The sequence below is a fragment of the Tasmannia lanceolata genome, unplaced genomic scaffold (assembly GCF_043159265.1).
Source record: "Tasmannia lanceolata isolate RefF3 unplaced genomic scaffold, GAP_Taslan_0.1 ptg001067l, whole genome shotgun sequence".
NCBI lineage: Eukaryota > Viridiplantae > Streptophyta > Magnoliopsida > Canellales > Winteraceae > Tasmannia > Tasmannia lanceolata.
The window spans coordinates 14,086-40,265 of NW_027519729.1; the positions used below are offsets into that span (position 1 = coordinate 14,086).

General features: G+C 47.5%; 1 protein-coding gene across 1 annotated transcript; it reads left to right on the forward strand.

Moving 5' to 3' along the window:
* The first annotated feature begins 566 nt into the window (after nt 1-566).
* Nucleotides 567-25,330, forward strand: LOC143869231 (uncharacterized). The gene has a single exon (XM_077376250.1). The coding sequence runs from the start codon at nt 627-629 to the stop codon at nt 1,113-1,115; it is 489 nt and encodes a 162-aa protein (XP_077232365.1). The 5' UTR covers nt 567-626; the 3' UTR covers nt 1,116-25,330.
* Nucleotides 25,331-26,180: the final 850 nt, after the last annotated feature.

Here is a 26,180-nt window from a genome sequence, read left to right on the forward strand (position 1 = left end):
AGCTTGCTTCCAAGCCGGCCCGGCCGCGAGGAATCAATAGATCTTTGCCGGTGCTGACTTGGATCTCGGGTGACGGAATAAGGCGGCCAGAAGCGACGAGCAGTCGCGGTCGAAGCTTGGCTCTAGCCGATAGGCTAGCAGTAAGCTTGGCTACAGCGAAGCGCTTACCAAGCGCGAAAGAAAGGGCCTTCGCCACTTGAGCCGTATGCGGGGGAACTCGCACGTGCGGTTCTTAGGGGGGGGGGAGCTTGTAGGAGCCATCCCATCCCAATAGCGTATATTTGGAGCTCAATATGAAATCCTATTTTCTTGCAAGACCCGTTCGGATAAGGGCAAACTCCAGAGATTGCTTCGAAGTCAGATCCTTGCGTTGACCCTTTCCTGAACCAGAACCGGGGAGGGGGCGGGAGGGGAGTGTCGGTATTGGAAATGTCCCTAGTTCCCCGTGGCAATCCATATTGGCTTGGCATAACATCACACTGATGCCATTTTTTGGCCCCGCTTTAGCCTATTAGTCAGGCCTCTCGATATGCCCGAGATCAAAGGAACGTGGGGAAGAGGAATAGACGAGGAATCCAGGAAATAGCGAAGGAAAAGAAAAGCGTGACGAGAATTCTCGACTCGAGATGTTAGAAGGTGCAAAATCAATAGGTGCCGGAGCAGCTACAATTGCTTCAGCGGGAGCTGCTGTCGGTATTGGAAACGTCCCTAGTTCCTCGATCCATTCCGTGGCGCGAAATCCATCATTGGCTAAACAATCATTTGGTTATGCAATTTTGGGCTTTGCTCTAACCGAAGCTATTGCATCGTTTGCCCCAATGATGGCGTTTCTGATCTCATCTGTATTCCGATCGAAGAAACGAAGTTTCATTCTTAGGAAAAGAAGGCCATGGTCGAATAGGGCATGTAAAACGCCCTCAGAAAGGGAATCAGTTTCACATGCCTTGGCCATGGGAAGGGGAGAGGTGAGGCGGGCCCCTTCACTTTCAGTCCGGCAGAGACTCTATTTCGACTGTCCCGGTGCCGGCCTCGTGTTCATGGAGTTGGCGGAGTGTGCTGTATGTCCGAGAATTTGCAGAAAATGTTGTGCTTCATCTTATAGGGAACGGTTCTAATACAGCTATGTGGCTCGACCCATGGCACCCTGTAGGTACTCTTGTAAATATTTTTGGTGAGAGGTTCTTGTGCCCAAATCGGTTAGCTCTTGTATCATCTATTGTTGAAGACGGGAAATGGTGCCTTGAATTTCCTTTATCACCTGATTTGTATCAAGTTTGGGACGAGGTTGAAGTTCTCATGAAGTGTCATGGTGATGAAATTGTGTGGACAGCAAGCCCAGATGGTGAGTATTCTCTAGATTCTGCATGATAAACTATTATAGAGTCTCAGCTGAAGGTTGAATGGGCTGGATTGGTTTGGTTTAGTAGCCATGTACCTCGGTTTTCTTTTATTACTTGGATGGCTCTTCGGAAAGCACTGCTCACTCAAGATATCTTGGTCTCTTGTGGTATAATTAGTCGATCTAGTTGCTGCTTATGCAGGATGCACGTGGAAGACCATGATCACTTATTCTTTTGGTGTTCCTACTCAAAGAAGGTGTGGAGATCTATCCTTGGCAGATGTCGGTATCGTAGGAGAGGGCAGTTCACATGGGATAAGGAGATCAGGTGGGTCCGAGACATTTGGGTTATGAAAATCTTATTGGCCGAATAAATGAGCTTTCTTTTTGTGCAACAGTGTACCGCGGGTGAACGTAACTCTCATATTTTCCAAAATCAATATAAGCCATGGGAAGAGATAGTAGTTATGATCACTAGGGATACCGGAAAAAGATTCCTGAGTTGGCGAGATGCAGTGGACGACGCTCCCAAGAGTAGAGAATTCCTAGACTCTTGGCAGATTTCAGTTCAATTTACTGTTCCATCTCCCACATGGTGTTCACGGCGCCCTCCGGACCCAGATATGTGGTGCTTGAACACGCACGGTTCTCTTAGAGGTGATTTAGCAGGGTATGGATGCATATTAAGAGACCATGCTGGGCAGCCGAAAGTAGCGATTACAGCCGGGTGTCCTCCTTTCTCCATCCTTGTGCACGAGCTTGAGGCAATTCGAAGAGGAGTGGAAGAGGCTGGTGGTGATGAGAAATTGGATGGTGGTCAAAGGCAGGTATTGGCTGGGAGATTGGCGGGATCTAATTATCAGATTGATAGTCTTATTAATGGGGGAGCAGGTTAGTCCTTCAATCAATAATTGAAATTGGAATCGAATGAATGATGAATTGAATTAAATTTGCCCATCAATGGAGAATCAGCAGTCAAGTCGAATAGATGGGTATCGAAGATGGTTGAGGGAATTGAGTTAGAAACCGCCTACTCTATCTGAAGCTGTAAGCCGGCATCTAGCTCCATTGAATGGAATATTGGATTCATAGTCGCCCATCGATAGATGATCGATTGAAATAGGGAATAAAAAAAGGAGGGAGCCACCACTAGTCAATATATAATAGAAGCCCAGACTCCTACTCCATGAGAAGTCCGGGAACAGAGCTTCCCAATAGATACTAGTCGTTTACTGCCCCTGAAATGGGGAATCACCAATAGAGAAAACTCGCCTTTTAATGCGCTTCTTTGATTCAGAGCTAGTTTCAAACTATAGGGTAGGGGCTCTTCCCGCGCTATTGCGTACGTACTTAGCTTAGCTAGTTTAGGGCTTCTATCGCGCTATTATAGCTAATTTTAGGCGAAAAACACGGGTTTTTAAAGCTAGAGACGTTCAATCCATGCTTTTTTATGATAGCTATTTCATCTTGTTAGTTAATCCATGGTCGCCCCCGTCACAAAGTTGCTAATGGCTTTCGGTACGCCGCACGACTCAGGCAGACTCTCTACCCCTGCGCGCTTGGGAACGCACTATAGCCTTGCTTGAAGCCGGCTCTCCTTATATTATTAAATATATTTTTTGAATTCCTCTCTCCAGAATCAATAGAAAAAATAATTCCTTTGTGGCTCACCGCTTACCTATCTTTCTCCAAAACCCTCTCCTGGCTAAAGGCGCGGGCAATACGGCTTTTTGGCCTATTCTTTCTGGCTTCGTAATGACGAGTATACAAACTCACTCATACCTTGGTCTAAAACAAAAATTTCTATACCGTGTCGAATGCAATTCAGCCGGTCCCTCTAACTAATTTCCATCTGCATCGGCAGACGCCTAACCAAGAGATCCCGTTTATCCCCGAAGCCGATTGTTCCGAACGAAGCTACATTTCTATCCAAAAGGACATAAACAGACGCAGGCACATTCGCAGAAAGAAGAGATCGAGATCTCAGTCGAATCAGGTGCCTCCGGTCCGGCCCTTGAGAAAGGGCAGTTGGCAAGGTTATGAAATAAAGAAGGGCGAAAAAGCTTTGTAGCTGCGCTAGTTGGAGATGAAGAAAATGGGTCAAGTCAGGAGCTACCGACTTTATTTACTAGCGGAAGTCCTTGAAAAAGTTCAACGATGTTATACCACCGAAGCTGCCAAAGAGACTTCCACCTAGGAGAGAGGTGGATCATTGCATTGAGCTGGAACCAGGGCTAAGACACCGACAATGGCACCTCACAGAATGCCCCACCAGAGCTATAAGAGCTGAGGAGGCAATTGAGGGGGTTGCTGAATGCCAGATTTATTCAGCCATCAAATGCCCCAATGTGTCTTCCCCGTTTGTTAGACTCCTCCGGTTTTCTATCCGGGCGGCACGGCACCTAAAATAGATGCTTCAAGTGCTCAGTGACCGTCCCCGTCCAGATTTGTGCGTGTTCCCACGTCTTCAGCCGTCGATTCGCAGGTCACTGGCCGGCCCGCCTTTCACCTCTACGCCCAAAGTGACTCCTTCCTTTGAAGACCGTAATGATTGGGTGGCTTGCTATATAGCACTCTCTTTCATTCCATGGTGAGAGTAGACCGGGAAGGATGAAAGTGTCCTCTTTCCACTTTGATATTAGTATAACCTTGTGACTTCGTTTGGGCGAGTTTTCAAGGTAGCGCAATCCATTCCTTGAGAGAATCCGTTCGCTCGGGTCTGCATCCGAGTGCTTTTTTCATTACTACATTCTACCAGGTTCTCAATACGTTAGGTCCCTAGGGGAGGTTGCTTCCTAGGAAGCATTTGCTTGCCGTTCTTTTCTCTCTTCTCTTCTGACTTCTAACTTCTTCTTCTAGGCTTGTCACTTTTCTTTGAAGAGATATTCTTGCCAAGACCATTGACCGCCCTTTAGCGGAAGGGGTAAAAGCAAGCAACCTGCTTTCGTAAGCCCTTTTAGTGATGTGATGGAGGCTACAAGAGCGAGCGAGCCAAATAAGACGAGACGGCCCGTGACTTTGACTTCTACCTTCACTTTTGGTTACTAAACCCCTCTTCTCCCGGATGCAGGGAGTGTGCCTTTAAGGAATGACATGTGGAGCAGAAGTTCGTTTCGAGACTCTTGTTCTTCCCCAGTGCGCTCTGGGCTGACTGCCCTTCAACGTGGCTAAGCTAACATCCTCTTTGTTCGTCTGTGTGGTTCTGTATTAGTATTAGTGTGGTTGACTCTGTAATTGTATATCTGAGTTGGAAGAGATGGGCTCTTCCCCCCTCAACAGGATTCCACTTCTCATCGAAGATCCTAGAGTCCCACCTTCTCGTATATAATATAGAACGGCGCCTGGCGCAGATCATTCAATAGATTCAACTTTGGGCAGAGTTAACGAGTCCAGTTGATAAGGGAACTGGTCTAGGCGAGTGGTGAGGAAAGGTTTTGGTCGCACTGATGGAGGCAGGTTGGTGAGTGCACTGGGAAGAAGGATAACCAAGCCTGATAGCTCACCAAGCCAAGCGTTATCGCTAAGCGGAGTCCAAGGCTCTTTTCCTCCCCTTAGCCTTAAGGTTACATATGCTATTTCCAAACAGCTATGATCTTCGACCTCAGAATAAGAAGAACGGGGAAAAGCTGCCAACAGGCCAAGGGAGGTTTCATAATCAGAAGCATACGAAGAAGAAGCGAGCGTAGTGAGGATACAATAGACGTACAACAGCAGCTAACAGGCTAGTAGTAGAATGGTAACCATCCGTGTAGGCTTCCGAGTCAGACGAATAATAAAGAGGAAGTTGATGAATGATTGCAACGCCGTGCACTACCCGTCCTGCCTAATGATCTGTTTTCCTGGGCCTTCGCCCAGTGTTATACCGAGGGTTGAAAGCCGGATGCAGAGGATGCGTCTTATATAAGAAGAAAGCTTAGCGCAGCGCGAAGAGAAGAGCCTCCAAGCTAGCTATACTATAAATAAGCCCTAAGCTAAAGCAGCAGAAAAGGGGGCTCGCGCCCCCGCCCTTGGTTACGCTCAATTAAAGTTGCACCCGATTAAAGTTTTGTTTGGGTTTGTGTGCAGCTGACTCATCAGAGAAGGCTGGTTCGTGGTATAGGAAGAAGACACAGGGGAGTTGGAATGGAATAGAAAGATTTGGTGCCATGTTAGCTCTGTTCCTGTACTTAGTGTCGCGTAAATCTGAGTTGAGGAGAGAAACCGGCAACCTTCCGCCCTTTTGGGCTCGGTTCGAGGACAGAAGTTTCCCAACAAGACCATTTATCCCAAGGCAGCTATTCGCGCCACATGGACCACAGGGAGCTGATGGTATGTATTTGGGGAATTTCGGGGATAGGTATTTAGGCGCATACGGTGCTTTCAACTTGTATGGGTGTTTTTCTCCGTGGGCAGCGTACACGGCGAATAAAAGGCAACTACCCTTCAAGATAGCTGAAGGCAGAGGCGCCTTACTCCGATCGCCAGATAAAAAACCAGGATTCGCCGATATTAACCGTTCCACCTCACGAATAAAATCCTTCGGCTTGAGCGACGGGATCGTTTACTCCTATAGCCGCGACCTTCGCTTCGTTTCGGCCGTTTGCGCGATCCTTGGCTTCTCTGCCTGGTGGTATTTGGACCCTTCGCCCTTGTTTGAAACCCCCGGATCTTCAATTTATACTCCGAGTTGCTAGGGACGCCCTTACGGATCATGTTTGTAGCTCACATCATGTGAGTAGCCCTTGCGAATGTGGTGAGCCGCTCAATAGGACGGCTAGAGACCAAGAGAGACTCACTATTTACAACCCAGGCGGAGTTGTGCGGGTTTGTGGGTCGCAACCCTAGTCGTAAGAGATCATTTCACGCTAGCAAGGAGAAGGATTCAATCGGAGAAGCTTCAGGACTGGGGGAGAACCAGTCGAGCGGGAAGGATCGAGCGTAGAAATCTAGTAAGTGAAAGAATATAATTAACATAATAGAAGAAGATAACAGAGACTGAAAGCAAGCAGGGATTCCATCATCGATAGCTTGATCCCTTCCTTCTCTTTGTCGACTAAAAGTATGGGAGGCTGACCGCACGGTTCGATATGGTCCACTACTCACTTGGATTCGTTCATCAGAAGTAGGCGGGACAAGGATAGCACTTGGCATCGGATCGGCTAAGTACCTTGATTCGCGTAGGTCTTGCCTTGGTCTGTTCAGGTTCGAAAGAGGTGGGGAAGGAAAGGAAGAAGGGCGGTTCCGAATGGAGGGCGGTGGGAAGGGATTGCTAACGAAAAGGCTTTGAAGCCTGAAGAAGAAAGCATTGATTGGGGCTGAGCAGGCGGAACTGCGAACCATATGACTGAAGAAGGGCATATGGGATGGCTTTGCCTATAGTACAATCAAGTCGCTATCTTCAGCGACTGTAGATGTAGGTAGATATCGGGCCTTCTTCGTTCCCCGAATCAGTTAGTCAGTCATTCAGTGAATAGTCCCGCCAGTATGTAGAAGAGTTCGTCCCCGCAGTGGAATAGTAGTCCACAAGCTTTGTTGGTCACCGGACACAGTGAGAACTGCTCAGCTTGCTTGCTTTCCCTACCCTAGCACACACACTAAGTAGATAGTAGGCACAGGTCCGCTAGGAGCTCATCGAACTGAACTTGTAGAGTGAGACCTGTGCTCGATATGGTTTATTTCACTGCTCTTTCTCTCGGTATGCTTCACCACATGCCTGTGATCTCTTTCTCTTTCAAGCTAGGCTTGTTGGTATCGGTATCTCAGTCTGCTTTCCCTGCCATCGGTAGTACTATCGATTAGTCTTTCCTTGCGTGGAAGTAGTTCAAAGCTTCCTTGAGATCTATCTCTCCGCTATCTATAGGAAGAAGTCCCGGTCGAGAAGTGATCGAAGCATCGGTGAAATGAATCTACTCTCCATACTTCACACATGCGATTTGTGGATTGCACCTTTGATACCCGCTAAGAACTTCCCAATCAAATAGATCTCCCCTGGCTGGCAATCTCACCGGTGAAGTTATAGCTCTCGAACAAGCGATGAGAGGCGGGGTTGCCCGGGTCAACGGATCGAAGGCAGTATGTAACGCTCCCACCTGCAACTACGAAATAGGCTAGCTGACCTAGCAGTGAAAGACGAGAGAGCTGACCAGCAATGAAAGATGAAATAGCTGGTCCAGCGATGACATCTCTGAGGTCTGGCGCCACATTGCTTTATAGTCAAGAAAGATAGGAAGGCGCCTGCCTAACTAACCATAGGAAGAAGGGCATTCAGGTTCAAATCCTGATCTATCAATAGGTGGTAGTATGTCACGCACGAATTCATGTTCTCAGTCCCAGCTGTAGTCTTATCTACTGTGAATGCGTAGTCGAACCGTACTGTGTATCGAAAAGAATGCATTGGATGAAGGGATGCCCGGTTTCAATTTCATACATATGGCTGATGCCGTGTTTGTCTATCCAAACGAGCAACTTACTGATGGCGCAAAGCTCTCTCTTTAGCTTGCACGGATCATTTCTCTCCTTCCCTTGCGCGGATACACAGAACAGAACAGATCAGAGAAAGGAAGGATGGATGGGAATAGTGTATCAACGAATAAACATATAAGAAGATTACGCGGTTGGTCTCAAAGATGATGATCAGACAGGCAAGTCTAGCTCACAAGCAACTATAGGAGTTCAATTCTCCTTTGATCAATGTTCGGTAGCCGTTATCAAAAGATTAGATTGCCACATGCGGTACAGCTTAGTCGAGGTCTGTTTGGAGTCCCGGTTGAGAGGCCGATCAAGGAGCTTTCTTTCGATCTTGATGTGCCTTCTTGATGAGTTATGAGATCGGAGTAACAGCATCATAGAAAGAAGAGTAGCTGAACCAAAGCGGGAAAGCTAGCTGGCGAAGAACCTAGCGCAATGAAAGATGTTTATTTTAATTCATCGAGATTGTCTTAGTGTTCAGTCAGCTATACTACTAGAGAAATACATGAAATGTTTGACCGGCAAAGCATTGAACGAACACAGAGACTGCCCCTACTAGATCGAAGTTGAGCATGGTCAGTTTCATCTTGCCACATCGTAGCAGCGTACCCTCTCCATACAAGTAACAAGCCATCTCCGGACCAAAGCAATAGCAATAGGAAGAAGGATTAATCCCACAATGCCTCTGTTTTATACTAAAATACTATTTCGTTAGTCGTTCAACTCCAATAGTTTCTCTGGGGAGTCGTTCTGCCTTTAGAAGCCAATCCCGTATGTCGTCGACCATTCAATTAATACACTTGCACAAGAGACAGGATTTGCTAACGCTATCTCCGAGTGCTATGAGGGCTCTACTGGGCGCTGCTTTCTCGGGTGGATTAGCGATTCCTTTGAATGAACACGGAAGATACTCACGGGTTCTCCCGCGCTAAAGAGATTCCTTCCAAGCATTGACGGATATCAAATCAGGTTTGCAGCGCCTCTACGCAATTCTTGGTTGAGCCCTCCCCCAAAGCCAAAACAAAGGAATTAGTGGAACGAAAGCCTCAAGCGAAAGCGTAAACGCCGGCACGAAAGCTACAGATGCTCGTTTCCGATGAAAGATCCGGTGTGGGATAGCTGGAATGCATGAATCCACTGCTAATAGATATCCGAAGGCCTAGCCCTTAGATATGGCCCTCTTCCTTCTATTCACTCTCCGGATTCCGATCGATGCTTCTTTCATAACAATGAAGAAAGACAAGACAGACAGACAAGAAAGCGAAGGCAGCGGGGAGGAGGAAGGCTAGCGAAAGTCTGTCTAGCGAAGCGGTCATGTTCCTTTTCTGGGTAGATAATGTATCTTCCCTTCGGTAATAGAGTTTAGTTTCTAACTAGGTTGAGAGTAGGTCGAAGAAGAGGGGGTCTAATCATAACGATCGTATGTATCTGATTTCAAGTAAGACTTAAAGGGGGCGTATCCGTAAAGTGTTAATTGACTTCAAGTAACCGACAGATAAATAGAAGTGGTATGCTAACACAAGGTAGGCGTAGGGGTGCCGAGTGAAAACACCTCGTTTAATGCTCCCAAGTTCCCACCTCGATTCACTACCCTGGCTGATCCACTCCTTTCTGATGAGAAGGGCAGGAGAGTCTATTAGAGGAGTCAACCGGTTATATATGTATGTTCAACCTTTTCCTAATAATAGGGTAGGGGAGCCCTCTATTGTATTAGAAGCGGAATCTCGTATCGCCGCAACAACTGGAGAGAATAAAGATCGATAGATCGATTCCCCCCGACTATTATCACAAGGGTAGGTGTATCGATCCCTACCTAAAGAATCGGAGATCTAGAAGGTGCTATTGAGTCTCGCTTTCCCCCCCTACTATTACGATTGCTGAACCGGTGGTTATTGTAATAGTCGGGATCAAATGAGCTTCTAAGATGTGTACACGTGAGAATGCTTGCCCCGGCACGATCCAAATGGAACACGCGATTGCTTCGGATTGATGATTTCCCGATTTCATGATTGATTCGGATCCGGATTTCCCATCCCCTTCGATCCTCACCAGATAAGGTCGAGCCTACAGTAGGATGCTCATTGACAACATTGTTTGGTCCTGAACCTGAACAAAGAGTGGTTTCGAATAAAGCAACTGGAACGGACAAAAGAGGAGATGTTCTTTCCCGAGATGTGCGTGTGGGTGGGGAAGGCTCCAATCAATCGGCTCAACCCGGTTACATTTCTGATTATCAAGTTCGATATCCCTTTTCGTCTTCGAGACCTCTTCGATAGCTACTCAATTTCGTTTCTTACCAAAGATCTGAAAGAACTGCTTTCTCTTGAATCACAGAAAGAAGAGCTAGCTTTTTCCACTCAACTGGCTAGGATTCTTCACATCCTTCGTTGTCCGATTCACTCGCATCTGGGAATTACGTATATGATGGATGGCGGGAATCGGTTAGTTAGGGCATCGTCGTTTACAGATTGAGATGAAGCTTCCGGATCCAATGAAGCAGCCTGCTACCATGGCAAGGAGATTGGGGCCTGCGAGACGGTTATTCAGATCTCTCTGTCCTTCCTGGGTCACCATCCAGCCAAGGGAGGCCCAAGCTGCTTTCGTTTCTTAAGCATCTCCTGAGCTGGTTTTGGATGCTATTGTTCATTCAATTCCGACGGATGTTATGTAAGTAAGAAGCTCTCGTTCCAGTTCTTTTTTAGTTCGGTTGTGAAAAAACAGTCTCGGTCCCAATGGTTTCATTGCCAGATTGGTACTTCCGGGAGATTGTCCGAAAGCAAGAGAGAAGGATAGGATGAATAAGTAGTCTCAGAACAAGTAAAGTCTCTATACTATACGGAATTCTAAGTGAAAGCAAGCTAGACAGGCATGGTTAAGCTAGGAGTTGAAAGAGTTGCGATTAGCTAGTTGTACGGTACCACCGATTCTGCCTCTTGCTCGATCGAATGATTGTTTGAGTAATCAAGAAATCCAGTAATGTAAGGAAGGGCTCCACCGGCTCTGTTCACCTGATAGGTATGGAAGGAAAGGGTAAGAGACGAGACGAACTGCTCTCGTGAAAAAGATGCTAAGCCAGCCGTTGACCCATTCGAACCATATTGTTCAAGACCGTTACTTGCCATAGTTGAACTGGTGAATTCAGGGTCGGACCAAGACAACAACATTCAGCCGCGAAGCCGACTTTCTGTGATCAAACCCGCTGCTCCTGCGGTGGACAAATGTTCGTACCCAGTTGCCTGTCCAAAAGGAAGAGACCGAGCGCTTCAGTAAGGCATTCAAATCCTTAGTGCTACTGTTCGAACTGCCGTCATCGAGCTTCCTTCTTTCTTTAAGTTAGAAATAATGGTCTAAAAGCGTAATTAAAGTATTGCGCAGAGATCACAGTATTCAAGTTGGAGTTTCCGTCCAATCGTAAGAAATCTCCATCTTACTCACGGATCGGGTTACCGGCCTTCCTTTCGGCGTTCCGCCTACTTTCTTGGGAAAGCGTCTATTGGCTCCGCCGCTTTCTAGATAGATCTCTCAAACAAGAGGACATCCACTCGGCAACTCTACATCGTGACCTGTCGACCTGCACTGTAAAGAATCATCTTCGACCTGCCTTACCAGTTTGCTATACGCCCTTCGTCGGATGCAGAAAATGGCTTTCTTTCGGTTAGCTAAGTCAGATGTTTCAATTCAAAAAGTCCCATTCGAGAGGGCTAGGATCAAGGGCAGCATTCTATGTTCGGTGAACTCGTTCGCCTTTCGTCAAGCAAGCGTCCTATTATTATTATTAGATAACGGGGGAATCTCTGCAATCAGCATCTACTACCAAGCATCTGGACTACACCTATACCAATAGCGGATCCTGCTTATGCTATTGTTGCGATGGGTGTCCCTATTGGTTTAGGACCTTCGGCTACCATGCCTTTCCCTTCTGCTACTATGCCCTTTTCTTAATCATTCTACTCGCTTCCTCTGACTTGGATTCATCCCGGGACTCAGCCTCGGTGAACTCGTGACCTTTCTTTCTTTAGTTCGCATTCCATTTGCTAGTCGGATTGCTTATTGCTTGGAACGCAAGGAAAGCATTCATTCAGTCAGTCTTTATTGCCATATGCGCTCGCCCGCATACTCTCTCGTCTTTCTTTAGTTCGGGCTCTGTTCTCTAGGTGGAAGTCGGAAGCTTTGGAATGTTAGTCCGATAGGGGTGGAATGCCTAGTTGATAGAGAAGAAATTGACGATTGTCTTGTTTATAAGGAATCTTCATAACTAACAGACGAACTGGCAAGTCCAACCACACAGGAGCCTGTTGTTAATGGATTTCCAGGCTTATGGAGAAGCAGATCGAGGCAGCTCCCTGCCGGTAACGGATCGATCGATGGATCCATGGCTGGTGGGATCACAAGCTTAACATCAACTAAATCACGGATGCACGCGCCTCTGCTTAGCTTCTTTCTTACTTTTCGCCTTCGGCCTCGAAGGCTAGGGTCATGCTCCTTCCTCGGTTCGCAAGCTCACCCCCTTCGGGCCCTGAACTTGAAACCTTTGGGCAGACCACTACGAAGGAGCTCTATCTGTGGATTGACCTTTTCGGGGTCTTTGATCTTAGCATACGGCAAGGACCCAGGAGCCTACTGGACTAGAGCATTGGTAGGGCGCCTCCTCTGACTACCTAGTTTGGGGAATCAGTCAGTATCTCTTTGGCGAGGAATGTGTTTCAAAGATCTACTAGGGACAGTCCCCTCTCGAAGTCTGTTGATCGATCCAGCAAGGCACATGCCCACATCGAGCAGCATCCTTTGAGTTGGGCAAGTAACCTCCCCAACCTACCTCCACTAACTAGCTTGCAGAACTACCAGCGCGAGGAACGTCTATCGCAAGGCGGCAATCGGACGACCCAAGCCTTTTTGGCGCAGAGAGGTAGACGACCCGCACACCGATAGACTACCAGTGTCGTGTCAAAAAGGAGCTTGAATCTGCGCGGGAGCGACAGAACCTTCTCACCCTTGCGAAACCTTATCATATGACAAGGATATTTCTCATCAGTTAGAGAATCAACGGTCTCTTCATTCACTTAAGCTTGAGCCGGGGCCTGCTTGGGGTGAATCTTACTTAGGATAGAGAGAGGGAAATCAAAGAAAGGAGTACGTAGTTGAAGCGCATTGCCCGCTTAGGTATTAAGCTCTATGCGCCCCGAAGTGAGAGGCGAATCGGTCAATACTAGATGATATGCTTTCTTTCGAAGTAAGCAATTCTCGTCCAGGTGAAATTGATATTGTGCTTGTGTGCAGTCTATGAGCTTGCATCAAAGGCAACCTGGCCCGAGAGGAGCTGCTTGCCAGACTAGCGCTAGCTTAGGAGAGGAGACAGAAACTAAGACGAGAGAGGGTTGGCCCGCACCAACGGCCCTGGAATCAGAGATAGCCGAGATCCGAGAAAGAGTCTACGGCCCGATAACATTTCTAGCTATGCGATAGAGAGTCTTACAAACGGGTATCTTTCTCTCCTCTTCTCTCTGTATCCGAGCTTAAACGCCTTTCTTAGTTGAAGGCTATTACAGGACACTTGCTCTAACCGCTTGAGGTTGCGACTTCTCGGAGCATAGTGGAAAAGCTTTCAAAGCGCCGAGGAGATCAAACGAATAGCTGTTCGCGGGGGTAAGGCTGCCTTCCTGGATTGAGTGCCCACGGAGCGGTAGCGCTTAGACTCAATTGCTTTTAGCAGCCTCTCTTTACGGAACTGCTGTTAGTAGGCTTAGGACCTGCTGTTGTTGTAGAGGGCTGGAAGAACTCTTATTAATTCGGGTTTAGTAAGCAAGGAACTGCTGCGAGGTAGCGAGTTTACCGAGCTTAGTCACACTTCGATTAGGGAGTAGAAGACGAAATAAGAGTGTGTTGGCATGGCACTAGCTTCAATCACTATAGGTTTATGCGGAAGAGGTACTTCGAAGATCTTATAGTCTTTGTCAACTCATCTGATCAGATAGGTACCTCATCTCTCGAATCAAAGGTGCTTGGAGTCGGACCTTGAGGGCTCCTCTACGTTGAGATTCTATGAGGACTGGAATCGACAGTTCAACCACTGCGAACATTCATCGAAGGAACAGACCTAAGCGAGGGCGTTACAGCGGGCTTACGCTACATAGTAGCTACAGGGCTTTCAGCGCCTTTCAATGCTTTTTGCCGGGGTAGATGGAAAGCCAATCGTACTGCTCTTCCTTTGCTTCCAATACCTCCTGCAGAATCCAGTGAATCCAGTTAAGCTCGATCAGTAACTATTGAATCATTCCATTCGTTAACTGACCTACCTACGTTTCACTCTATCTTTAGCTTGATCGTCAATCTTGATTCTCCTTTTCACGTGTCAGTTAGCGTATCGAATATGCGTTCCGTTCTATCATATCTGTTCTGTTGGTTAGCTACCCGAGCAAGAAGTACCACGTCTGTCCCTGAAAAAGGAAGAGGCAAGGCGCTACTTAGCCCTCATCTTCCTACTTCAGGTGCGAGATCTATGACTTAGCAGCCTGTACGCCCATGGTTCCCCTTCCTATCAGCTTTCTCCGGTGACTTATCGATGGCAAGGCTACATGCCCCACCTCCGATCCCAGAAAGAAGAATGATGCTGGTTCCCCTATCTGATTCCTCAATCGGGCGAGAGACCTATGACTTAGCTCGTTCACCTCCTCTCTCTGTGAAAAGGACAGCTACCTGTGCTTCTTCGTCCTTAGCTGGTTAGCCTCTTCCTTGCCCATAGTGCCGACTTACTTCCGTTCCGGGCTTGGAGGCAGGGCTTTCGGTGAGAAGAATTCATTGCTTGATGCCTTCCCTCGAGTGGCGTACTTCCTTCGCAGACTCTTAGTTGGTCGCAAGCCTCCTTCATTCAGTGAGTCCTCATTCGGGCAGATCAATTCATTGAACGTACGGAGCGTGCTTTCCATCAGGGTCTTCATTCAAGCCCGAGGATGAGTCGACAGTCAAGGTAGCTTAGCCAGATGGGATGTGAGATTGGGCAAGAGATTGATGGATTCATTGGCAGAGCGGTGACAGTGCTTCGGAATGGCAGAACTTCCTCTTCGTTATGGCGAGGTGGAAAGCGGACAAGGAAAGTACTGTACCGAGCAGAGGTGGGAACTTCCATTCGTTGGCAGAGCAGAGCGGGCGAGAACCCTCAGCCAAATAATGAGGCGAATCAAGTAATTGAACGTACAGAGCGGGTGGGAGTCACAGAGTCTTCCAATCGCTTCAAGCAGTTGAGTCGTACTTGCCCAAGGAAGGTCCTCAGCTCGAGCTTCCGTCCAAGAGTTTTCCATCGTCTATGCCTGTAAGCCAGTGGGGGACCGGCTCCTCGTTCAGCCGTGGCCTACTTCCGTGGGAGGAGCGTCTATGGTGCCAGTTGGAACTTGTGGGGCACAGAGATGTCTAAGCCTGGGACAGAGAGTCCTTACTGTCGTAACCGTACTTTAGCGACTTTTGCTACTGAGACGTTTCAACGAGCTCAGTTCTCAATTGTTGAAGTTGTCGAACCTAAGGCATTCGCCTAGCCAGCTGCTATCGATGTCATTAGTTGTTATTCTTTGTCATTTCTGCTACGGCAAGGCTCGCTACTTGATCTGTTGATGCGCTTTCCATAGTCGAAAGTAGGGGTGAGACCTATCGGAGCGGCTAACCACGCTTATAGCTTGAGAAAGAAGGCATCTGCTAGAAGGATGGGGTCGACTCATCAACTTGCTTTTGCTTTCCGGATGTGAGAGTTGCCAAAGGCGGTGAAACCCCTGTTGATTTCCTTTCACCAGCTAGCCGACTGCCTCAATTCACTAAGTTCTCTGCTTTAGCTACTGCTATGTTTCAACAAGGTCAGTTGTCGATTAAGAAGTTGATTCGTGCCATTGAAAGCTATCCTCGTTTCCCTAAGCCCGAGGACTATCTATTTGAGATGAAAGAGGCGCACCTCAATCTATGTTTCGTAAGGCCCGGCTCTGTCCTGTGTCCGCATAAAGGTTCCTTCATTCGTTAAGTTAGCTACTCAAGTCTTTCAACAGGGACTCCGTGTCATTTGTTTGCTCTGCTATTGGTTACTTTCCCAGGGCTATCTGCTTAGACAAAAGCGTCTATCTTATTATTAGATGCCCGTGGGTGATCTATCAATGTCTTCCACCAACTGTGCTCTTCCAATGTCCGATCCAGTAACATCTTCATCTACAGCAACAGTCGTTACTTCAATAGTTGATTTCGCATCTGCCCGCACTTCAGTGCTTGGATTGCTCAATTGCTTTCAAATTGAGTACTTAGCTGCCCATTTCCTGTTCTTTCTTGTTAATAAGTTAATAAGTTGTTCTTTCCCCTTAGTTACTGCATAGGATAAGCCGATCTCGCGATCGCTACATTGGCTTCATCGTCTTGGCTTTCTTGCCTAAATTCTGTACTTGGTTAATGGTATACCTAGAAGCCTTACGGCTACCTTCATTCCAACACTTCCGGTCGATGTTGCGCACCCATAACCTGGGTATTCAAGGTTAGCTCTCTCTCTATTTCCTTAAGCAACAGGTCAGGTCAGGAGGTATGGTTGTCCCACGAATGACATAAACGTCGCGTTTAGAGCTCGTTTAAATGCTGTTTCCAGCGTCAGAATCATGGGAGAGTCACCAACTTGAAACTGATGTCAGTTTGATGACCGAGAGAAGTCAGTCTTCTGTAAGTGCTCCGTCAACCTTGTTCTGTAAACCGTTTTTTGAACCGTTCACCGTTAAGTACATTTCTTCTTCCAAGAAAACCCGAAAACCTTCACTTTGAACCCAACCAACAAGTCTCACCGTACGAACCAAGACCTTAACTGGAACCGTACGAAAAGTATTCTACCTACGCAATTAGTGTCGCATCTTCGTCTACAGCAACACATGATTTACTTGATCATCAGGATTATCGAACAGATCAATTACTTCATGCCCTACTGTTTCAAAGCCGGAGGTGAAAGTGGTTTGGTTCCCCCTCATCAAAGGTTGCCTGTCCCTGTACTACACCAAGACCAGTCCCTGTACTGTCATCCCTTGAGTCGAGAGATAGAGATTCGGGAGATAGAGGAGAGCCGGAGGTGGGATCCTTATTTCGCTTGTGAGTTCATTCCTTCATTCGTGAGTGGGTGCCTGTCTTGATCCATCAGCCTTACACGGTGGCTACCCAAAGGAAGAAATCCTGAAAGGAGGGCAGTCCAATCAGGCATTTCAGTCTGGGTAACCTACTAAGCCATACGACCCTTACTAACTAACCCTAAGAACTGGTTCCTTCAATTCATACAAATAGGTCTTACCAACCTACGAATCTCTTTTCTCAAAGGCCCAGGCCAGGGCTAGCGGCAAGGTTACACGGTGGCTCTCCAAAAAGGAAGAGTCAGTCCCCCAAGTCTCACTCCTCTGATCCATCTGATCCATCGCAGGAGCTCTCTTCGCATTCGACATCTACATCTTCAACAACAAAGCCAATAGGACGAGGAGAGTCCACAGCTACATCTGAACCTGCTTTTGCTTACCGGCTTTACGCACGAAAACAACTCTCTTCTCCCGCTTACTTATCAGATTGGATCCACCCCTCCTCTGACTCAGGTTCCGAACGAAGCCTTGCTCCGTCTTGCCCTTGGCTTTAAAGCACTCCTTTCGTCAAGTCAAGCTACTCAGCTCCGACTCTGCTACTAAGCCCGGTGTACTCTTGTACTCTGCAACCTCGCTGCCCTTCATCATTGAGCGGAGCATTCGAAGCCTTCGCCGTAAGCCTTGCGCCTTAAAGCTTTTCGCCTAAAGTACTATGCTCGGAAAACTCGCAACCTACGACTACCGCTTTCTTCTTTCATCAACCGGATCAGCTCATTCCTTTGAAACTGGTACTGCTCAAGAACTCAGTTAGTTAACCAGAGTCGGGAGATTCAGAGTCGGAGGTGGGATAACCGCTCGCCTCGCTTCCTTGTTGGATCAGATTCCACTTACTATAATGCATAAAAATCGTCCTTTTTCTTTCTCATGGTCTGGATGCAGTCTGTCTTCTATGGATCTCGTCCAAGCGTGGCCTAGGGAGCAATTACTATAAGTCGCCTAACTCCTGTTTTAACCCTAGATCTAGAGGTGAAAGCGCCTAACGCACGCCAGCAACTCTTTTTGTTAACCTGAAATGCCGCTCTGCTAACCCTGTACTCGGACCTGTAATCGGACAGCCCGGCCCGCAAGCTACAGTTCGAGTTTACCCTTGAAATGGTGTGCCAACCAGAAGAGTAGGGGATCTAACTCTAACTCGAGGGACTCTAACGCGAGGGACTCTAACAGCTAGAAGAGTGGGTCTAACTCCTTATTGAGCTCTTTAGTTAGTAAATGCGTTCCGTAGTTAGTTACTTTCTTCTATGAGTGCTTGTTTTGAAAGCCAGTCTTGCTTCATTCATTAGTGCCTTCCTTCATTCCAACAATCTTTGTTTTAACCAACTCGGTGACACGCCTTCACCCAATGATCACTAAACTTCCCTCTTGTTCGGGGGTCGCGAACCGTACTAGTGCCAAAAGGGGATTCCTATTATTACTATAGAAATTGCTTCTGTAGTCCGATAATACTTTGAGGTAGATATCTCTCAAGCGGCGAGGACTCACAGCAGGTACCCACTTGCCCTGTCCCAAGAGAGCTACTGCTTTCATTCATTAGTTCGTTCCTTTCATTCCTGTCTCGCTTCATTCAGTTCTTACTTCAACTCTGACTTTCATTACAGGACGGAGAGGTGAAAGCTTCAATCTCTCAATCGGAGAGGAATCACAGCCTATACTCTCAAGGCCAACTTCGCCTACCAAAGGAAAAGCTTCATTCATTCCAACAATCTTCGTTTTAACCAATAACTCGGTGACACGCCTCAACCCAATGAGCACAAACGGTTCCACTCGCTAAGGAGAGCGGGTCGCGGTCCACCTTTGTGTTTGTTCGGGTAGTATGGTCCTAAAGATGTGTTCCCGTAGGGAGATAACAGAAGAGGTAGATAGAAAGCAAGCGCAGAGGAACATCTCTCAGGAGGCGAGGAATCACAGACAGTTCGCGGGGGGCTACCTTCGGTAAGTTCATAACCGAGGATTATAGCTAATAAGGTCAAGCAGCCAAAACAACTAGGTTTGGTATTGCCTCGACGAAAGGAACTGCTCCCAAAAGACAACTCGCAAAGGACAGACAGAACGAAATTTTCTTAACCAGAAATTCGTCAACAGCTACGGCACCCAAGGCACGCACACTCAGTTCCCCTCGCTCTGGAGAGGAGGTCGCGGTCCCGCAGAGTGTGTGTTGGGTTGGAGGATTAGGAAAAGAAATATGTAGTACTGTAGGGAGATAAGGCTTTTAGGTCGATACAGTTAGTGACCACAAATCAGTCATACCAGTATTGGTATGCTTACGAAAGCAGACAGACAAGAAAAGAGCGGTTAACCAGCAAAGGAGAAAGCAACAATGACTTACTGACCGACAGAAAGAAGCAGAGAATCCAGCAAGCGGAGAAGACTAGCTCTCAGGCAGAGAAGACTTGGTACGACCTTGGACCGTCACAAAGAACAGGAACAGAGTCGCAGAAGTAGGGAAGGGCGGGAATCGAGCGAAGAACACTCACCAAGATCAGATACCTAAAAAGAACACAAGGGCAACTAGGGGCGGGATTCGAGACCAGGGGCAACAACAACAAACAGCACAGCAACTACAACTATGCTAACCTAGAGAGAAAAAAAGGGAACTCGCGGACGCTACGTTCCATGGTCTAGTTTAACTGTCACACTCTTCGCTCCCACCCTCACTTTACAGAGTAAGGGATGGGAGACTCGGATAGACAGTCAAACAAGAACAAACTTCACTTTACGCAAACGAAGGATGGTGGCGAATAAGGAGAGAGGAGGGATAAAAACCTTAGAAGGAAGGGGCTGCAAGCGGTTCTACATAAAACCACCTTAAATACGAGGGCCTGATCAGATGGAAAGGCTTGAAAGTATTTGTTTTGTACAGGTACCAGGGGAGCGAATGAAGAACAGAACGATCAATACATGGATGAACAAAGAGATAGGAGCTAATGCTCTCATGTTTCAAGTGGACTTTTTCTAATCAGGAAAGCCCTGAAGGTTGAGAATGTTGTAGCAAAAGTGGTCCTCTTGTTATGTTGGGATTAGTTCTTCAGTGTAGTCAAAGGCGCTGTTAAGCCCTCTCTCCCTCTAACACCCTCCCTGTTTTTTTTACAGACCCAAAACCTATTAATCACTTTCGTCCTTCATACTGCTTCTATGATCTTTGCTCGTGCGACAGTGCGCCGTTTAGTGTTCTATTGTTCTATGGTCTGTATTACAACTTTCGTTGCAACATTTCACTTAGTGATTATCTCCTGGTTATATGATTATGCAGGATATGGCTATTGACAAAGCTACTGTACAACAAGCAGTTCTTATTTCTTTGTTGCTTACATCTTCTTTCTTGGCACCCTTTCTTGTTTGCTACCGTATAAAACGGAGAGAAGATCATCGACGCTGACTTGCAAAATCTTGTTCGTGACTTTATCACTGACTTTGTCGAGGACGTGGATCGATCATGACGAGAATCTGATCGTCCTAAGAAAGCCTTGTTCTATATGACATCCAATGCTAAGCTAGGGATCAATACGGATCCCTAAACCTAAGTATGGGAAGAGGGTTTGGAAGCTTTTTGGAGGACCTTTTGGGAGGATCATCAGAACACTATGCTTGGTTGTCCTTTAAAACCCCTATCTCATACTTCCTATACCCCTTTTTAATGAATGGGACCCATCTCTCTCTCTCTCACGAAGATCTTGGTTGTCCCACATACCCTAAAATAAACTAAATAGGATTTTTGACTCTCTCTCTACGCTTTCGGGCTTTATCGGCTTACAGCTGTGCTGGTGAAGGCGGAGTTCATTGATCTTGATAGCATGTGAGTCTATTGTGCATACTTTATTTCTTGTAATGTTGTAGTTATTTTGGTTTTCTATTAGTTGACCTGTAACTGGGATCCATCCAAGCATGGCTCCTACCTCTTAAGTTCTTTAGATACCTTATATAGTGAAGTCCAATTCTTTTTGTTGTCCTCCAAGCACATCTTTGCTGAGCACCTGTTGGTGATGGTTGTTGTGCGATGCCAATAGCACGAGGATAAATTCAAATTTGCATTGGGTCTGACTGTTCCGTCTTCTACAGAACAGATGGAGTTATTATTATTACTCCATTTTCCAGTTCATGTTACCTAAATGAGGAACTAATAGTCTAATAGTGCTTGTGTCATGCCCATGTTTGTCAGAATAAGTTGACTTTGGCCCAGCCCCAATCCATGGGCTTACAGATAAGACTGGGTTCTAGGTCTTCTCTTACCTTAACCTTAACGTGAACTCTTGAGCACAAGTTTAATCAATCATCTCATGAACAATAAAACCTCATATACTAAATAATCCAAACATCTTTCAAGAGAAAGATGTTTCAAGAGAAAACTATGATACTACTGTGACTTAAAATGGTACAGAGGTGAAGCCGTGAAGCACTCTGCAGAGGTGAAGCTGTGAAGCACTCTGTAAAAGAACAAAAAATGAGGAAGAGGTTGACCACTTCTTTGCCCTTGATTGACTTGTCATAATGACCGCCTGTTCCCGCCCAACTCGCAGCCGGATTACGATATCCCACATCCGCTCCTCGATAATTGAGAGATGACGTGGCTCTCCCAACAATAATGGCTCTCCTCCTTCGCTTCGCTCAGCCTTAGGAAGCCTCGATTCTTTTGGTTGCAGATCTTCTGCGCCAGTCCTTGTCAAACGTACACCTGACAAGCTATTATGCGCCACTTGACTATCGTGCGCCGTTTGACCGCGAGCAAACCCCGTTCCCACCTTGCTAGCTCCCGAGCTCTTCCTACTGTGCCCCTACCTCGCTGAAAAGATGAGTACTGGACTGGTAAGAGGGGACCTTGCAAAACAAAACTAGTTCCTCCCTTGTCCGATCCACCATCTCCTCCTCCCCCACCACCGTATCCTTAGCAGTCGAGTAAAGACCTGAACCCGCTGACGGAAGTGATCGATTATCCACTGGTGGGTGAGCGAAGAAAGAGATGAATGAGATGGCTGGCTGCTTTATCCGGCCGGAAGTAGGTGATTCTAGACCGGCTAGTGACTCCTTCCCTCTTTGGCTATTCGTTAATACATATATCCGGTTCCCCGCTGACTGGAATATGAGTTGGTTTCCCGCTGACTGGACTCACAAATAGTGCATTCAGCAGTAGGGGTTCGAATCCTCTATAAATTCAGAGTGTGTTTTACGGCTGTGACCGAACGCGACTCGAGGAACTGGCAAAACGGGTTCGATGGGCAATAAGTATATAAAGAGTTTGCGGATGGATGGAATGACGCCTGGGAAAGGGGAGAAGTGCACCTATGATCGCCAACCCTATTTGAAATCACCGAATTAGCTAATTTCCGGAACTTGGGCAATCAATGAGATGGAGATTAGTTGCTTGGATCGGATGGAAGGAATCGCCTCGTGGGGTCAGATAGAGCTACTTATGGGGGCCTATGCCGCTTAATAGCTTCTTCCGGTGGGTCAGATGGAGGTTCATTGGTCACAAATGGAGAACTCGAATGAGATGCTTCACTCGCCGCTGCCCCAGGTAGACACTTTTCACTTCCGGGCTTCCACTGCATTGGATGATGGATCAGAAGAGGCGTCACCAGCCCAGGTATCGAAGACAAAGATAGAGAAGAGGCAGATGGATGTTCATTTGATTGCTTCGGTTCCGGTGAATCGCCAGGGGAAGAAGCAGTGGATTCTGTCGATGGACTCGAATATGGAGATGGAGATTAGCTCGTTCTTGGTTCCGATGATTACCCTTCCTCTCGTTCAGATGCTTACCTCGGGCTTGGATCCATTGGTTGGGGAACCATTGGACCGATAGTTGGCAGCTTAGAGGGGAGCGGAAGAAAAGACTGGTGGAAATTGGATCGAATAGAAAGGTGGGGCCGGATAGAGAAGAGGGGGAACAAAGAGACTTCGCCTTCCTCTCCGGTAGCAGGTAGTGCCTTATTGGGCGGGCTCTGTACCGGTTGATCAGAGCTTGGATCATATTCAGAACCAGGAGAGTTGGTCAAGTCCTTTATATACATCATTGAAATGGTGGCCGGTACCGGTGGGAAAGCAGATGAGTCGATAGCACCACTTGGGTCATCATCAATGGATAGAGAAGAAGAGGCAGGTTGGCTAGGTTTTGAATTCTTTGTTTCGGATCCGGCTCATCAGCAGAAGAAAGAGAAGAATGTGGTGGAAAGAGGTTGCTTGGTATTGATCCCATTGGCTCGGCATCAGCATCAATGGCACCACTCGGGTCATATGCCCCAGGTAGAGGTGTAGGAGAAGGAGTTGAATCGAGGTACTTACTTGCCTCTTCAGTGGATGGAGGAAGGAGAGATGGTTAGTTCAGGTCACCAGTCGGAGATGCAGCTACGGGGTTCAGAGTCGAAAGGAGTGGTTTACCGGGGCAGATGGATGGCAGGTCTATTAGACTCCAATGAAGCGGGAGGAAATCTCCTTCGGACCCTCCCTCAGACCTGCGAGTCTAAACCAGCCTTTCTCGCTCGGGCAGACGAGTGGCGGTCACTTCCTATTGTATGCATCCATCATCCATGGAATGATGGGAAAAAGAAGAGAGACTGGGAGTGTGATTCCGTCCTACTGAACCGGAATGGATAGCTGAACTCGCCAGGTGGGTTACGACTGAATCAACCTCTAGTTGCTCCCCGGAGGGATGGTTTGCTCACCTACCAATCAAATTCCTTCCCTCCTTCAGTCCCACCCACATAGTAGTTCGGAATCAGAAGTAGGAGGCCTCCTACGTCAAGTATGGACGATTCTTATGTTCGAGCCTCCGCCCTGTCCAGTAGCGCCCTAGTCATTGCTTTCAATGGATGGCGTTTCTTTCCAGATGGATCGACACCACCAATAGCGGAGGAAGCAGGGGCGGATGAGTAGCCGAAGCCGAGGGCGGAGGCAGGGGTAACTGGAGCAGAGGATTATGAGCGGAGGCAGCTTAATAAATACGTATATAAGAAGACATGGATGGCGTAGAAGCAAGCACCCAAGCAGAAGAAACAAGTAGGAGATGCAAGGCTCGGTGAGATTCGGCCAGGGAAAGGACAGGCTGCCAAGGCAGTAGAGAAAGAGAAAGAAGCAAGGAGGCAGACTTATCTGCTTTACTTGACTGGTTAGATAGGGTTGATGGTGAGAAGCCAAGGCACGGAGACAAGCAGAAGAAAGCAACGAAGCCAAGGGTCCGAAGGAGGTGAACTAGAAAGAGAGAATGATGAGATGGAACCAACAGAAGGCTGCAGGAAAGCTTTAGATCGAGCCTTTATTAGTAAGCTTAACTGCTTGACCAGAGGATGCAGGGACGGGAGACCTGAGATAGACTCACGGCTGAGATTGAGTCAGTTGAGCTTACTAATAAAGGCTCGGATTCATTGAGTTAACGCTCGGATGCACTTCTTAGTTAGCTCGGAAGCAATCACATGAACGCTGGGTAAGGCAAGGCTTGGCTCCTACTAACACTGATAGAACACAAGGATTGAACCAAGATCAGACGCAGCATTGAGGCTGGCCAGGGCCCCACACAAGGTGGGATGGATCCATCGAAAGAAACAACAGAAGCTGGCAGGGGTTCATTCATGGATGCCCCCAGGGATGCTGGAAGAAAGACAGACTGAAAGAGAGAGTGCCAGGAGGGAGCCAGTACTGAAAGAAAAGCTAGGGGAAGGCTCGGGTGCTAGGGCGAGGGTTCGAAGCTATCTATCAACACCGGAATATGAAATACTTGCCAGGGGGCCAGCCCTAAGCTTATGTATCCATCTCTGTGGCTAAATCTCTTTGGTTCATACTTTCAGGCACCTTACCTTATAATAGAGAGGTGGAATCAGGAAGGCAGGGGCGAAGTCTTCTTTCATTAGCGACAGCGAACTAACCTATCATTCGCTTTATTTTGTAAAGTGCTGTCCAGACTACGGCCGGAAGGCTGTAGGATTTATCGATGAATCTTTTAAAGAGCTTTGAGGGCTCTTAAAATAGAAGGTACTCCCTCGGAGAGGATCTATGGTGGATGATCCACTCATCCAATCGGGAGATGTACCGAATGATGCAATTCGAGATGGTCATGGACCCCAAAAAGGAAGATTTTAAAGCCCTCTCTCTCCTGGTTCGATGAATGGCTTTTTCAAGCCTGGCTTCTTCGAGAGAAGGAATCATCCTTTTTTAATGGATGAACGCCCCCCGCCCGAGCCCTTTTTATAGGCTCTTACCCTTTGAAAATAGAGGTGAGAGCGCTCTTAAGATAGGGAGAGGGGGAGATCATCGAAGCTTTTAAAAAGCTATTCTTTCTGTTCTTCCTCATTCTTATTTTTGTTTTCGTGGTTCGCACTTGTTGCTCAGCCGGAAGGCTGATCAACAAGATGGCACGACAGCCACGGATGGGCGCCGTCCCCCCCCCCCTTACATAATAGGGCAAGCCGCCGCCGGCGCTCCTGACCCGGAAAAAGATCGACTCCGGAGGCAGATTAGGAGCGGCTTCGCCCGCCTTCTCAAAAAAGACTGTCACAAGTATTGTGGGGGGCGCAGGCTCTGTGGGAAGTTCTGTATGAGCTACATGCCAGACCTTCAAAGGGCTGCGCATGAAATAGCGAATGAAACCCATTATATGTCGCCCGAGGCCCCTCTCACGTAAGGAGCCCCTCAGATATTGATTATCATATGTATATGAGGAGAATCGCCGTGGAGCCTCCTCATGGGAGGGGACAATGCTGGAGCATTGCCTCTACGACCATGTGAATCAATAATCAATGGGGAGGTGCGGCATAGTGGGTAAGGAACTCAGCGGGCAGGGGGGAAGGCGTAGGGCTCACACAAGTAAGTGAAGGACCCCCTAGGGCCTTTCTGAAGTGTGGCCCACACGGCCAGGGGGGAAAGAAAAGGGAGGGGGGCACTCTGATGTATGGGAAGGGGGTGGAGGCAGCCCTTCCCTTTGAGTTTGAGTCCATTTTTTTTTTTTCGGTATGCCGCTCCGCGAGCAAGGAGCGCCGCGAGCAGAGCGAGAGAATGAAGTGGGCTGTGGTGATGTCGGAATTTGCACCTATTTGTATCTATTTAGTTATAAGTCCGCTAGTTTCTTTGATCCCACTCGGTTTTCCTTTTCCATTTGCTTCTAATAGTTCGACCTATCCAGAAAAATTGTCGGCCCATGAATGTGGTTCCGATCCTTCCGGTGATGCCAGAAGTCGTTTCGATATACGATTTTATCCGGTTCCTATTTTATTTATTATCCCTGATCCGGAAGTCACCTTTTCCTCTCCTTGGGCAGTACCTCCCAACAAGATTGATCCGTTTGGATC

Excerpts from the sequence above, each read along its gene's own strand:
- LOC143869231 (XM_077376250.1), top strand. The coding sequence starts at position 627 with ATGTTAGAAGGTGCAAAATCAATAGGTGCCGGAGCAGCTACAATTGCT.